The sequence below is a fragment of the Zea mays genome, chromosome 8 (assembly GCF_902167145.1).
Source record: "Zea mays cultivar B73 chromosome 8, Zm-B73-REFERENCE-NAM-5.0, whole genome shotgun sequence".
Lineage (NCBI taxonomy): Eukaryota > Viridiplantae > Streptophyta > Magnoliopsida > Poales > Poaceae > Zea > Zea mays.
The window spans coordinates 86,480,014-86,495,370 of NC_050103.1; the positions used below are offsets into that span (position 1 = coordinate 86,480,014).

Consider the following 15,357-nt stretch of genomic DNA (forward strand, 5'->3'; position numbering starts at 1 on the left):
ACCAAGTCTCTGTCGAGCAACCTGCGCCGAACGACCAAGTCCTCCGTTGAGCAACCCCACGAGGCGGAACAAAAGACCAACCATTTGTCGAGAAATCCCGCGAGGCGCAACAAATGACTAGGTCCCGAGCAAAACAGCGTAGGGGAAGGGACAACCTAATGCTGCTGACCCACGTCAGCATGACAAGATGCGTCACCACCAAACCATGTTCGGGCCACGTGTACGGTGTCGAAAAGTCCCTGTCAAACACAATGGTATAGTCTCAGGTGAGCCCCCACTGATGTGTGGAGCTAGTCAACCCTTGTCGTAGGGACCTCAGCATTGGAGTATCTACAGTGACCCACTTACAGGAAAGGACGGGACGATACACCATACCGGGTGTATGCCTACGCATGCTGGAAGTGACGTGGGGTTCATGATGGAAGACAAAGCTGCGCCAAGCACGACCCTGAGCTCCACCATAAGACTACCCTTTGGCCTTTGGGACCCGTCGAACGTCGCTACATCAACATCAAGCTTGCTACAGGGACCCGTATGCCAAACAGACGAGGCGGTACGTCATACCAAGAGTACAACGACGTACAACCCTATAGACGACGTCGGGAGGACTACACCATCCAAGGGCAACCGGCCGAGCACCCTCCAGTAGAATACAAGTCCGCATTGTAAAGTCCTACCTTAGAACTATAAAAGGGCAGGACCACTTTCTTTCTAGGGACACAAGCACACTTGTTGTAACAATCTCCAAGCAATACTACGATTGACACTACACTATAGTAAGGTGCGAGTCCGAACCAGTATAACCCCTTGTCTCAGATTTCTCGTTGAGTCCCAGTGATTCACCATTCGGAGTGAGTCTGTGCTAGCACCTTCTACCGAACACAAATCTCATTGTCCCTTGGTTTCCGCGACAACTATGTTAAAATCACTATAGGGTACTAAGTGCTACTTATGATGCTGGACTAGGGCTACATCTCTACCAGCCTTGGTCCTAGATCCACCCCTGATCTCTTCTCAATATTCACAATAAGTGGACTTATTGGTTCCAACATGTCTCTTTGGTGTAACAACCTATCCTAGTGTGTACCTGGGTAGGAAGATGAGGGGGTGTGAGGGAGAGGGGAGCAAATAAATACAGAGGAAGAAAAAAGAGCATATTAGATATATACTCTAGCTTAAATAAGTTGAGAGGTAAATAAACAACACAAATTATTAGATAGATTATGTAATTTAGATACCTAGATTATGATAATTCATAAGCAAGCCAATAGGTGCTTATATAATCCATAAGATGAATTATGGTCCTGTTTGGAACCTCTACAGCTAATAGTTAGCCAACTAATAAATTATTAGCAGGGTTGAGTCAATTAATTAACTAATTGTTAGTTGTGAGATAGCTAATAATTAACTATAATATTAGCTGATAGTCCAAACAACTAATTTTTAATAGCTAACTATTAATTTTAGAAGTTCCAAACAGATTCATAATCATAGAATAGGTAAATAAACGGGGCCATAATCATGTGGAAAGCAAAATCACATGAAGCTAGCACATCTCACCAGCTTGTCTCCCCACGCTCCGACTTCATCACGCTAATAATTTAATCACCATTTATTTACTCGCTATTAGTCCCTCTCCCTCCATCCCTCCCGACTCCGTCTCCCTACCCTTCCCCCCTCCGCCGAGGCGACCAGCCCCGTCAATCCGAGACTCCCACGCAAACCCTAGCCAGCTAGCTAGCCACACCGGCTGGGTCCAATGGCGGAGGACGGCTGCGACAGGGACCAGCAGCAGCAGCAGCCGGCGGCCGCCGCGGCGTCAGGTGGCGCCGGGGTCGAGGGGCGCAGCAGGGAGAGCGTCAAGCTCTTCGTGGGGCAGGTGCCCAAACAGATGTCGGAGGCCGAGCTGGTCGCCATGTTCCGCGGCGTCGCCCTCGTCGACGAGGTCACGGTCATCCGCGACAGGGCCACCAGGGTCTCGCGAGGTCCGGATCCGTATGCCTCCGTCCTTGTTGCTGAATTCTTTCGCCCTCCCTGCAATGCGGTGCGGTGCGACGCCCCGCGTGGGGGTGGGACCAACGGGTTGTCGCGATCTGAGGCGTGGCTTCGCTTGGGACAGCTGGAGGGAGACGGAGGCGTGCTGCCTCCGGCCGTCCGTCTCTCGGGAGGGGTTCCTTGCTTTTGAGGGCTCAACTTTGTGGGTGCTAAGCTAGTTCGGGGCAATGCCGCTGAAGTTGCTGTTTTCCTGTTCGTGGGTGTTCATGCGGAGCCGAAAAGCTAGCGGATCTCGTCATTCGCTAGGAATTGGCTGTTTTACCAGCGATCCCTGTGCAATGGGTGATATGATGCGTTCACTTGGTGTTACCTCTTGTTCTCTCTGTGTGTTACAGAAATGCATGCTGTGATGCGACCTCCCTTTGGTGGAGGATAGCTTTGAACATCTTATAGTTTGATATGTTTTATGTTGGAAGTTGTTTTGTTTGCTCGGAGGACTGCTGGGACTTGAACCCTTTGACTCTTTTGGTACCCAAAGCTGGCGTACGATGTTGCAAATTTGCAATGTTTTGTTTGCTTATCTTCAGTTTCCATCCTTCTCTTTTGATGAATTTGCAGGATTAGATCCACAGTTTGCTGTTTTGATGGACTTTAGGCTTTTAGCTCCTGCCAATACTTTGGATCTTGCTTCTTATCATCTGTTTTTGATCCCGTGATGCAAAATTTTGTGTTGATTGCTTGAGATTTAGTTGGACCTGGGCTTTGATTTGAGCTGGTTAGTTTCAGTTGGCCCCCGAATATAGGCTGCCTGTGTTTTAGTACATACCAACTGATAACTGAAGATGCTCTTGTATGATTTGGCTAAAATTTAGGGACAACAGAATCTCACACATGTTTGCTGTTTTTGTCTATTTAAGAACATCATTGGTTCAAGAATTTTATTAGTATACGACCATTCAAAACTCCATTGACCGTGTTTTAGTAAGAGTTTGGTTCTTTGCAACACTACAGGGGAGTGGAGCTTCTTTATTGTGACTGGTTTGAATTTTTGTGGAGGTACTGCTTCATTATGCTTCTGATTTCTAATAGTTTTAGCATTCTCCTCCTGAAGGGCTGAAGGAGCCATGTAAAAGTGATAGCTTGTGTTGTTCTTCATGTGCAAATTCAACTGGAATGTCCTTTGCTGCTAAACTAGTTTTGTTGTTGTTTTGCTTAGAGAATATTTTTTACTTTAGGTTTTTGCTTCTTTTGTTTGGTTCTTGTTGGATTGTAGTGTTATGTATCTACAGATGGGTGGGTCGTACCCTTTTTGTTCCCTAAGGCTGTGGCCATCAGACCGTGTATATGGTTGTGCAATTGCACTGAAGACTGCACTATTTAATACAGAGTGAAGTTTGAAAAGGAGGTGTGATAGGTAAGACTGCTGGAGATAGTCTTGAGGTTTGATTCAAGTGTATCGGACCTTTGCAGGCTGCTGCTTCCTGATATGTCCATCAAGGGAGGAGGCTGACAAGGCTGTGACTGCATACCACAACAAGCGCACACTACCTGGGGTATGAAACCCTGTTTGTATTTTTCCTGGAATCTTGGGTACACTGTAGTAAGTACAAAGCAGTAACTGATCCCTCAAGTTCTTTGAGGTCAGAATTCAGAAATAGTGGCACCATTTGGAATGTTGTTTGCTAAGTGGAAAAGCTGGTGCTTTTTCTGCATTCAAAGTTGTCTTCAAACTAATTTAGTGCTTACATTATCTTAGAATCCTGGACTGAATCCTATCATTCCATATATTGTTGTACCTGGCTAGTACTAGCAGATGTTTGTTCATACATGAATTAGCTTTCGGACCTAAACTGTGGAATACATTAGGGAGTCCATGATACAAGCCCATTTTTTGGAATGTGGATGAAGTGAAATGAATCTTGCTTTGTCAGTGACATATAAGACAATAGTTTCTGATGATGGGTAAAATCTGAAATGTTTTAGATATTGTTTCAAGCAGTCTCCATGTACAGTTGCATTCCATCCTCAAGACCTCAAGAACTTTCTTTAATATTCCTAAAGTACTTAATATTTTTTTTCAAATGTCTATTTCTCTAAGACTGACTAGCTTTAACATTCTCTTTCCTATTTTTTCTGTTCTAAATTAGGCCTCAAGTCCCTTGCAAGTAAAATATGCTGATGGGGAGTTGGAAAGATTAGGTATGAGGCTCCTCAAAATTGTATCATCATTTATAATGTATTTGCAGGTTGATTTTGGCTCGTTTTTTAGATTTTTCACTGATATGTGTTATACTGTTACTTCCAGAGCACAAGCTCTTTGTTGGAATGCTACCAAAAAATGTAACAGATGCTGAAATGATAGATTTATTTTCAAAATATGGGAATATCAAGGATTTGCAGATTTTGAGAGGTTCTCAACAAACGAGCAAAGGTAAAGTTCAGATTAGGGAAGGAGCATCGACATAGTCACTTCTAGTTCTTTCTAACTTGTTTATCAATTGTGGATGTTGCAGCTGGCTGTGCCTTTCTAAAATATGAAACAAAAGAGCAAGCTGTGGCTGCTATAGAAGCTCTAAATGGAACACACAAAATAGAGGTTCGTAGAAATAAAAGATTCCAAAATAATATTTTCCTTAACAGCGATATTACTTTACTTCTCCTGTCCCCTACTATTCTTAACAGGATTATGTAGCTCAGTGATTTATGAACTCAATATCATTGCATTTCAAAAGTTTCGAATGAAAGATGCTTACCGTGATTGCAATTTGCAAACATCACCTATCAGCCACACATTGGATGGTACTTCCAGTTTACATATCATTGTGCTGGTACTGAGCTATTTTCCACAATATTGCAGCAAGAAATTCTGGAATTCTCTGCTTTCACTAAGTGAACATAATCTGATAGATTCATGTGAAGTAAAATCATTCAAACATAGACTCCAGTTTTGAGAGTAGTTGCTTGCCATTATTTTTTAGGTAGAAGATATTTCTTTTATGACATTTTGTCTTATGTTCGATGATATACTATGATATCAATGCATGTAATAGATCATTGATACCTTGGCCTTGTATAGTTGTATGATATAGATTACTTCAGTTCTGAAATCTCATGAATCTAACATGGCTTGGTCATTTTGGTTAGGGTTCAAGTGTTCCCTTGGTTGTCAAATGGGCTGACACTGAAAAGGAAAGGCAAGCTCGAAAAGCGCAAAAATCTCCATTCCAGTCTTCTAACATGTTGAATGCAAATGCTATGCGGCAGAATTCAGTGTTTGGAGCTCTACAGATGGGATATGTGCCGCAGTACAATGGATTTGGCTACCAGGTATATTGTGGTATAAAATATGAGGTTAGGTTAGGTGTTGGCACACCATACAGCAAACAGCTTGAGAGTTGAGACAGCTCTGTGATAACTTTTCATGTGGTACTATCATGCTTGGCACAAATGTGCTAGCAATATTTAACAAAAAAAACATAAGAAATGCTATACACACTCGATTATTTGGATTTTATAAAGTATGCATTGATCAATAAACTATTGCAGCACAACAATTTGGTAGAGTACCACACTAGCAGTACCTTTATTTAACTTGTTTTGCATTGTGGGTAATAATTGTACTTACATTGCTCTATGCAGCCACAAGGAACCTACGGGCTTATGCAATACCCACCTCTATCTCCTGTGCAAAATCAAGCTGCCTTCCAGAATATGGTCCAGCCTATTAATCAAGCAAGCTCGACCCGTGGAGCTAATTCTGAACTTCCCCCTGATTTAGTTCCTAGATCATTTAATTCCACACAGTTGGGAAGCCCCTATTCGCCTCTGCCTGGCTTGCAGTATCCTGGAGTGTATCCTGGTGGCCCTATTAATCATCGCCCCTTTTCAAATTCTCACAGTTCAACCAAAGTTCAAAATTTAAATGCTAATTTACCGTCTTCAAGTCCCAGCAGCAATCCTGCCCCCCAGATAGAGGGTTTGTTTTCTTCTGTACTCACCGAATTAGTTGTTATTATCTTTTAAGTTAGTTTTGTTTCTAACAAGTCTCAAGTTGTATTTAGAGGCATTATGTTCAAAGTTTTCTCTTAACAATGACTGTCATGTATGCAGGCCCTCCTGGAGCCAATTTGTTCATATATCACATTCCACAAGAATTTGGTGACCATGATCTTGCAAATGCATTTCATAGTTTTGGTAGAGTACTGAGTGCTAAAGTTTTTGTAGACAAGGCAACTGGTGTTAGTAAATGCTTTGGTAATTGATCCTTCCTAGTTTCAATTTCGATGCCAGGACATCTTACACACTTAGTTTGCTGACTTATTTTCCTGGATAGGTTTCGTAAGCTACGATTCTCCAGCTTCTGCACAAGCAGCCATTAGTGTGATGAATGGATACCAATTAGGTGGTAAAAAGTTGAAAGTTCAACTCAAGAGAGACAACAGCAAGCACAGTAAACCTTTCTGACACAGCGAATTCATTGTATGCTCACATGATCAGGAAAATCGGTACATACTATGTTTCACAATTGATTATTACATTGTTTCCTCTGGCTCTTGTATCTTTGTTCAATTCACATCCTTGAAAACTGTCACATCGTGTATTTTTATCGCAGCATAGTTGTAGCATTTGTACCATTAGATCTTGTACATCAGACATTAATTCATTCAATTCTTTATTTTTAATTTTCATCATGAATCATTTTATTGTAAATAATCTTCTAGGATTTACGATATGGCATGTTTCAGTGTTTGTTGTCCTTAACCAAATCTTACGGGTACCCAGAGAGTAAGAAAAGAACAACGCTGTTTGAGGAATAATAATGTTCTATTGTAGCATGCTAATTTCTTTTTGACCTTTTCTTATTACTGGATGTTTACTGACCATGTTACAAATCTTGTTTAAAAAGGCATTGTGTGGATGGTTACTGTGTTTGGTTTGTGTCCCTTCTGTTCAAGCCAGATTTCACCAAAGCTAGCAAAATATAATTTCCGTTGTTTTTTTTATTTTCAATCTTTTTAAACTATTTCTAAAAATAACATGAGAGAATTTTTTAACACTAAATGTTTTGTTTATTTTCTCGAACGCTCATGAGAGATAAATAGGGTCTTAGGCCATCTCCAGCAGGCGTGCAAAGTATTGTTTTGCACTGTTTGCGACTGAGATAGAGAGTGTGATATGGAGTCTGTTGGAGATAGTCTTACAAGGAAGGAGAACTTGCTATGCAAGGTCTTCTCACACCCACACATAACGAAAAAGAAGTTTACATGTTAGATAGAGGAACCAATGTGATCCATTAAGTTTTTATGCTATTCCTAAGTTCCCTAGATGTCAAGCTCTTGCTAGGACCTAGCAGCTCAGCTCTTGCAAGAAGCTTTGCAGCATCTTGTTAATAGGAGGTTTCTTGTTGAAGACAACTCGGTTTTGTTGCAGCTGAAGACACCATCGTTGGGATGACAATATTGTTAAAACCCTTCCTTAACTCTTTATGAATACCTTTACACACCTTTCCCCACCAGTTCGCAAAGGACACCTCAGTATTTGGCACTAGTGCCTGAAATCGAAGGGGCAAACAGAGCAAACCAGAGTTAGGTAAACACACAACTAGTTAGAAGGTATCGAACCATTTCATTTTCTTGATCGCAAAGAGGCCAAGCTTCCGAGTGATTCAATCCTCTTTCATCCAACTTATTCATTGTCCAACATTTGTTTCTAATTGCCAACCAAAGAAAAGTTTTGCATTTTGGTGGTGCTCATGACTTCCATAATCTCTTCCAAGGTTCAAAAATTAAGGAACCTGCAAACAAAGCTTTATAGCAAGACTTGGATGAGAACCTCCCCGACGTCCTATGCCTCCAAAAATTAATATCGTTTTTCTAGGTAAGGATCACTTCTTCCAAGGTGTCCCAAATAAGAAGATATTGTTGAATGCTAACTAAGGAGAGGGCATATTTGATGTCCTACACCATGCTCTGTTGGGTAAATTTTGTGCTACTATTTTAGACTTTAAGTCTTTTTTATCTACTTTGGACACCACTTCTAGGGTTAGACCACCAATGCACTTTCCATCTAGCCACCAGTTTGTCCAAAACATGGTATTGAGCCCATTTCCAACCTGTGACAACAGACATAGCAAAAAAACCTATAACACCCTAAACTATGCTGTCGGGGAGGCGGATTGCACCCGCCCTAAATCCTAAAGAGAGGAGGGGCCTAAACGTTTTGCTTGCTACGAGACTGGTGGATCAACACACGAGAGCACGCGAGGATTTAGAGTGGTTTGGGCCGCCGGAGCGTAATACTCTACTCCACTGTGTGGTGTATTGTTTGAGAGCTCGTATGAACTTGAGAGTGTCTGCCTAGAGTTGGGTCTGACCTTGTAACGTCGCATGCCTCCCCTTTTATAGCTGAAGGGGGGCATGCACAAAGGCACTGAGCCCTGATATGTGGGCCCAGGGACATAGAGAATATAACACTTGGAACTATAAATATTTGCTGTCGGGGCAATCCTTGTGTCCTGTCGTTCGAGATCTGTGTATCTTCGGCGTGCAGGGCAAGCTTCTTGTAGAAGGGATAACACAGTGCGCTGTTTGGCACAGGCACACTGTTCTCCAGCAGACCCAGCAGGCGCGCCGCCTGCTAGATGACCTTGATGCCGTCTGCCAGCGGATGGGACGGGACACATTAAATGCTGAGAGGGCACATCACCCGTCAACGCAGTGGCAGGCGGCGCGTCCTCTCCTCAATAAATGCAGGGGCTACACGACTTTACGTCAGGCTCGACCCGATGGCTTATGTCATGGGCCACAAGCGGCGGGCCTTCGCCTGCGCGGGGAGCGGAGAACAAGGCCTGCACACGTGTCAGCACCGGACCCCTGCATACCCCAAGGTCCTTCTCGTTCCGGACCCCTGCCGGGGTTCGGACCTCCCCCGGGGCTCCGGACCTGCATGTATCCAGGGGCCCGGTGACCTTCTGTGGGGGTCCGGTCTTACTGAGGCATGGTGCCTTTCCTCGCCACGTGGTGCCCTTTGGCCCGCCCGTCCGGTGGAGTTAGGCGCGGTCCTCCGCGCGGCCAGGAGACGTCGCATGGGTGCGATGCCTTTATGCTGTAGGAGAGGGTATCCCTGATTTAGGGTACCGACATACGCATGGAAAGGGAATTCCAGCCCAAACCATGGCTTGGAAGGGTCGGTTTTGTGTAGCCATAACCACCTAGATTGAAGAGCCCAACTTTTAAACTATAGGTTTGGGATCCCGAGGCCACCAAGGTTGAGTGGCTTGGTCACTTTATCCCAGGCCACTAGGCAATTACCACCATTAACATCCTTTCTCTCTCTTTCTAGAGAAGCCCCTATTGGGACGAAAACCGTGATCTAGACATTCGGGAGCTGAGAGACAGGTGGCACCATAAAACAGTAGGCTAGGAGCACAAATGTATTGTCAAGTGTGTCATGTGCGGCTACAGGACCAGTGTATTTATAGGGCTAGCTGGGGTTGGTGGACCTAAATACCGTTATGCCTTCGGCTACCAACTATATTCTCGACATGCACTATACAACGAGGTAATCGTAGGATTGTAAATACAGACCTCTCTATTACACCAGATTTTGTACTCTCCTAGGTCGCCGATAGGTGGACCTGAATCTGCAGAATGCCGTCGCCTGCGACCACATGGTGCGATGTCACACCCGGGTTTCGAGGGCACAAAGACCCGTGCGCGAGATAATCACCAGGTGTGCTGGGACCAAGTCTCACACATATGATGAATCCTGGTACAGAAACGAATGTCACATCTTTACTATATAATAGGAGTTCTGTACAAATAAATAAATAATTACATCATAAGAAGACAACGATCCAACAACCCAAAGTTGACTGAGAGACGTCGATCGAGACCTCTCACAAACTCATCACAGCATCCTCCATGCGCCTCATCCTACGGTACCTGTTCTTGACCTGTGGGGGTGTGAGACAGCAAGAGTGAGCTCACATACGTTCACCGCTCAATAAGTTGTGGGGAATAATGTGCATGAACTCGCCAAAGGTGGGAGCTCATGTGTAGTGTAAGGCTTACAAAAAGGATGGTTAAAGTTGAGCATTGCTTTTTGTCGGCGTTTCGACCCCGGGGGGTCCCTAGACCGATGAGTAAATTGTCGCTGCGTGCCCCAGCCCAGATGGGTCGGCGCGAGACAGAACACAAAGAGGGGAAAACCGCGGCTTCGTGTTGCCCTGCGCCCAGGGTGGATGCGATTGAAGTAGGGGGTTACAAGCGTCCGCGAGGGAGAGAGAGAGAGAGCCTGTTCGTCAGCCCGTCCTCCCGCGCGACCACCTCCTCGTACGAGGGCCTTGGACCTTCCTTTTATAGATGTAAGGAGAGGGTCCAGGTGTACAATAGGGGGTGTAGCAATATGCTAACGTGTCCGGCAGAGAGGAGCCAGAGCCCTATGTACATGCCGACGTGGTTGTCGGAGAGGTGTTAGTGCCCTGTGCATGTGATGTCGTGGCCGTCGGAGGAGCGCTTGAGCCCTGTAGAAGCACAGCTATCGGGGCTGTCGGGACCTTGCTGACGTCTCCTTGCTTCCGTAGGGGGCTGAGAACCACTGTCGTCATGGGAGCACGCAGGGTGCCATCATTACTTGTTTACCGGGGCGAGCCAGATGGGACGCCGGTCTTGTTCCCCGTAGCCTGAGCTAGCTAGGGGTAGGGTAATGATGTACCCCCCTGCAACGTGGTCGGTCCGAGCCCAAGGTCGGGCGAGGCGGTGACTCCTCCGAGGTCGAGGTTGAGGTCGAGCCCTGGGGTCGGGCGAGGCGGAGACCGTCTTCCAAGGTCGAGGCGGGGGCCGAGCCCCGGGGTCGGGCGAGGCGGAGGCCGTCTTCCGAGGTCGAGGCGGAGGCCGAGCCCCGGGGTCGGGCAAGGCGGAGCTTCCTATGGCGCCTGAGGCTGGACTCGGCTGCTGTCAGCCTCACCTTGGCGGGTGGCACAACAGTCGGAGCAGGGCAGGCGACACTGTTTTCCTGTCAGGCCAATCAGTGGAGGGGCGAAGTGACTGCGGTCGCTTCGGCCCTGCCGACTGAGGAGCGCACGTCAGGATAAGGTGTCAGGAGATCCTTGCATTGAATGCTCCTGTGATACGGTCGGTTGGCGAGGCGATCTGGCCAAGGTTGCTTCACTGCGAAGCCTGCCTGAGCTGGGCCTCGGGCGAGTCGAAGGTGTGCCCGTTGCTTGAGGAGGCCCTCGGGCGAGGCGTGAATCCGCCTGGGTCTACTGTTCCTGCCCGAGGCTGGGCTCGGGCGAGGCGAGATCGTGTCCCTTGAGTGGACGAAGCCTTGACCTGAATTGCGCCCATCAGGCTTTTGCAGCTTGTGCTGATGGTGATTACCAGCCGAGTTTAGGAGTCTTGGGGGTACCCCTAATTATGGTCCCCGACAGTAGCCCCCAAGCCTCAAAGGGAGTGTTGGTACTCGCTTGGAGGCTTTGTCGCACATTTTTGCAAGGGGACCGGCCTTTCTCGGTTACATTTTGTTCCGGTGGGTGCGCGCGAGCGCACCCGCCGGGTGTAGCCCCCGAGGCCTTGGAGGAGTGGTTTGACTCCTCCGAGGTCTTAGTGCCTTTCGTGACGCCTCGGCCGGTCTGGTTGTTCCCTCATGCGATCTGATCGTAACCCGGGTGCATGGTTAGGTTCCGAGTTCTCAGGCTGGTATGTTGACGCTGTCAACGGTTTGGCCGGAGCCAGGTTTGCGAGAGCAGCCCCCAAGCCTCTGCACAGAGCGAGAGGACGGTTAAGGACTGACTCGGCTTTTATCATACGCCCCTTCGTCACCTTTCCGCAAGGAGGAGGGGGGAAAGCGCCATGTTGCCCTCGGAGGGCGCCGAACATGGTGTCTCCAGTGAGTTGCTAACGGGTGATCCGAGTGGACGCCCGTGCCCCGTTCGATAAGGGTCGACTAGTGGCCCAGAGGCGCGCTCCAAAAGTACCTGCAGGTGATTTGCCGGACCCGGTCCCGTTTCATAGGGTCCGAGGGCTCGATGCCTCCCTCTGATGGGATTCCGTTACAGAATCGCTCCTGCTGGTCTCGTAAATGTCCTAGGGTACCTCGGGAGCGTAGCCTGAGCCTCGGCCATGTATCGGACGACCCAGAGTCATCCCTCGCTCTGCGTGTTCTGGGGCGACTGTCGAACCCTTCGGGGGGCCAGCCTTCGAACCCCTGATCAGTAGTGGGCGCGGAGCCCGAGTGCTCTGAAGCGGCTGTCGAAACCTTCCGAGGGGCCAGCCTTCGAACCTCTGATCAGTAGTGGGCGCGGAGCCCGATTGCTCTGAGGCGGCTGTCGAACCCTTCCGAGGGGCCAGCCTTCGAACCTCTGATCAGTAGGAGGGCTCGAGGCTTGCTTCCTTTGCGGAGAAGGATCCCTTTCGGAGTATCCCCTTTCCCGGTCCCTGTAGCAAGAGAGAGAAAGGGGAAGAGGAAAAGGATACGAAATTAAACGATGTGGCGCACCTTTTTTGATTCGGTCATCATGGCGGAGGTGAAACGTCGCCCGCTTCACCTGCCAAAGGTGTCGCCTGCTATGCCGCGAAGTTAATGCGACGGGACGGGTGGTTTGCGGGGCAGCCGTTGCGCGAGCCGTTCGAGGGACGGAACACGGGTGCGTCGTCTTCACGCCATGGGAGAGGGCTCCCCTGCTGCTCCAGGAGGGAACGTGAGCCTGCAGACGATTTGACTGCTGCTTCCGCCCGCCTGCTGCCGCCATTACTGTCGGCCCACTTTTGGCCATATCGACCGTCACACCTTCTCCCGCGGGTGACTGACCCGTGACCGATGCGCTTGGTTGGCACTGTTGGGCCATGCGCAGGGTTTCCTCGAGTCGCGACATCGGTTCCACAGTCGAGAAGGCGCGGCATTGGCGTAAGTGGCGGTGCATCTTTTCACACGTAGTAACCGACGCGCCGGTTACATGACGTGTGGGCCTGGGCCTCCATGCTGGATGTGTCGAAGTCGAAAGGGCGCGTCTCCGTGGTACAGTTGCATGCCACCTGCATGGCGGTCCGCCCTTTCACCCGCTGGTTTAGGCGAAGATGGAGGAGTTCTTGTAACCGCTGGGCGGTTACACGCTTCGCGCGCGGCGGTTTGGCTTCTTCTTTCCCGGGTCAGCTTGCATGACGTGTGGAACCCAGCCCCCGTGTCGTAGGGGGAGGACCCTGGAGCGCGTTGGTGAAGACTTAGTCCGCGACGCCTGAGGACGCGAGTGGGGAGAGTCGCCTTTAAAAAGGGATCGACCCCCTGGGTGGTAGCCACGCCTTCGCACTCCCCTCATGCATTGCGCCCTTCCTCCTTCCGAGCCCCCGGATGGGGAGCACCCGCGTTGCCTTCGTCTTGTTGTTGGAGGAGCGCAAACTCACGGAGGTTGGCACCTTTCAGCCATCGCTCGGCTTCAAGGATTTTCATCAGGCAGCCCGGCTGCATCCCCTCACCAATGGTCACGCAGGAGGGTGACCACCGGTTCGATGGTGGGGAGAAGCAAGCCGGGCTGCGGCCTCTGCCCCGCCCTCAGCTTCAAGGATCTTCATCATCCTTGCTGGGGAGGAGGGCAGGGCGAGCCGGGGCATGCCTTTGCGTGGGCTGGCGTCCCGCTTCTTCCTCCGGCATCTGGGGGTGGAAACCATCCTCCAGTTCTGCGGAGGAGGCGTCCTCCAGCGATGCGGGGGAAGGCGAACTGCTGCTGCCCGGCCAGGGTGCAGCGTTCCGTCCTCTATCCGGGCGACTTTGGTCGGCCGCACCGGAGGGTCTCACAACACGTCGTACGCCGCGAGGGCGGTACTCGTGTTCTGGGACGGTCCCGTTCTCGTTTTCATGGCGACGACGGGGGTGAGGACCTGCCGGTGCGCTTTGGGGCGACCGACGCTTGCTGGTGCGGTGTTGGTGGGCAGGTGGACGCCGCCATCGGCGCTGAGGTGGTGGCAGCCAGAGAAGGTTTCTCCGCCGACGAGATCGTCGACGCCATCTGCGCTCCGGGCCTCCGGCTCTTTGGCTTTGATAGCTTGTCCTCGCCCCTCGAGTGGGGATGCGGGCGAGGGCCTTGTCGCAGCAGCGTCTGCCCTGAGGTCATCGCTGCTGCTGTTTGGCCGCCTGGAGCGGAGGTCGTTGTCGCTGCTGATGGAGCGGTCGGCGGCGAGCCAACTGGAGTTCGTTGTCCCGCAGGCCCTCCGGTGTGGAGGTTGTTCATACCCACGGGAGTGGAACCAGAGTTCCGTTTGTAATGGCACCTTGAGTGCCGATGTCTGTTCATTGTGGCTGTCGGGGCCTGAACATCTAGGTATTTGGGTGCAATACCGTGTTTCTTCCTCATTTCGAGCACCAGGACTCGCTTGTCGGCTAGCTGAACCGCTTAACCAAGTGTGAGTTGCCCTGTGCGGAAGGTGACGAGTGAGGTATCCGTATCCCGGAGGCGTAGGAGTCCCTCGGCTCGGTCGGCCTTGCCACCCAAGGCTTCTCTCGCTCAGTTAAAGAAACCCTCGGTCGCTCTGCGATGAGCCAGAGCCGGAGGCAGCGGTGTCAGCGTGGACAGAGGCGGAGTCGGCTCGAGAAGAAGCTTCGTCGGCCCAGGAGCAGGTGACTTCCCAGGCCGAGGAGGCGTAGCAGCGGCGGCTGGAACCTAGCCAGGTCGTCCACTGGCGGGACCAACCCCGGAGTCGGGCTGCCGAGGCCATGAGCCGGGCTGATGTCCTCGGGGGACAGCTGGTTGAGGCTACGGAGCGGCCGGTCAAGCCGTCTGCTCAGGCCGGGTTCGTGGAGGAGACCCTGGCGGCGATGGCCCAGGCGCGGTGCTGACATCTTCCTTCGAGGTGGAGATCCTCCGACCGTGTCGCCGTCCGAGGCCGGGTCAGATTCCGCCGAAGGTGGAGTCGACGACGAGGGTGCTGCTGCTCCCCCTGTAGATGTCTGAACCTGCAGGAACAGTTTGTCTGTAGTGTGCGTATGTTTTTTGCGGCCGCCGAGGCCCAAACATATCATTGTCGTGTTATAAAGCTGCGTTTCTTTTCCTCTTGTTTCGAGTATCAGGACTTGTTTGTCGGTAGCACAATCGCTTATTCGAGCGAGAGTTACTTATCGCGGAAGGTGATGAGTGAGGTATCCGTATCCCGGAGGCGTAGGAGTCCCTCGGCTCGGTCGGCCTCACCGCTTACGTGTACTCTTACTCGTCCGCAGGATTCTGTTATCGATATAGTCGGGAAACACGAAAGTCGTTTTGGCAGAAAAGTTTTCGAGCATTAAGACTTGTTCGGTCAGCAGAATCGCTTATCCGAGCGTGAGTTACTTATCGCAGAAGGTGATGAGTGAGGTATCCGTATCCCGGAGGCGTAG

General features: G+C 49.8%; 1 protein-coding gene across 1 annotated transcript; it reads left to right on the forward strand.

Moving 5' to 3' along the window:
* Positions 1–1,600: 1,600 nt before the first annotated feature.
* Positions 1,601–6,756, forward strand: LOC103635500 (RNA-binding protein BRN1). The gene is made up of 9 exons (XM_008657936.3): positions 1,601–1,985; positions 3,466–3,548; positions 4,143–4,194; positions 4,301–4,426; positions 4,509–4,591; positions 5,140–5,322; positions 5,635–5,971; positions 6,106–6,249; positions 6,329–6,756. Exons 1-9 carry the CDS (start codon positions 1,760–1,762, stop codon positions 6,457–6,459), a joined length of 1,365 nt encoding a protein of 454 aa, XP_008656158.1. The 5' UTR covers positions 1,601–1,759; the 3' UTR covers positions 6,460–6,756.
* The last annotated feature ends 8,601 nt before the right edge of the window (positions 6,757–15,357 follow it).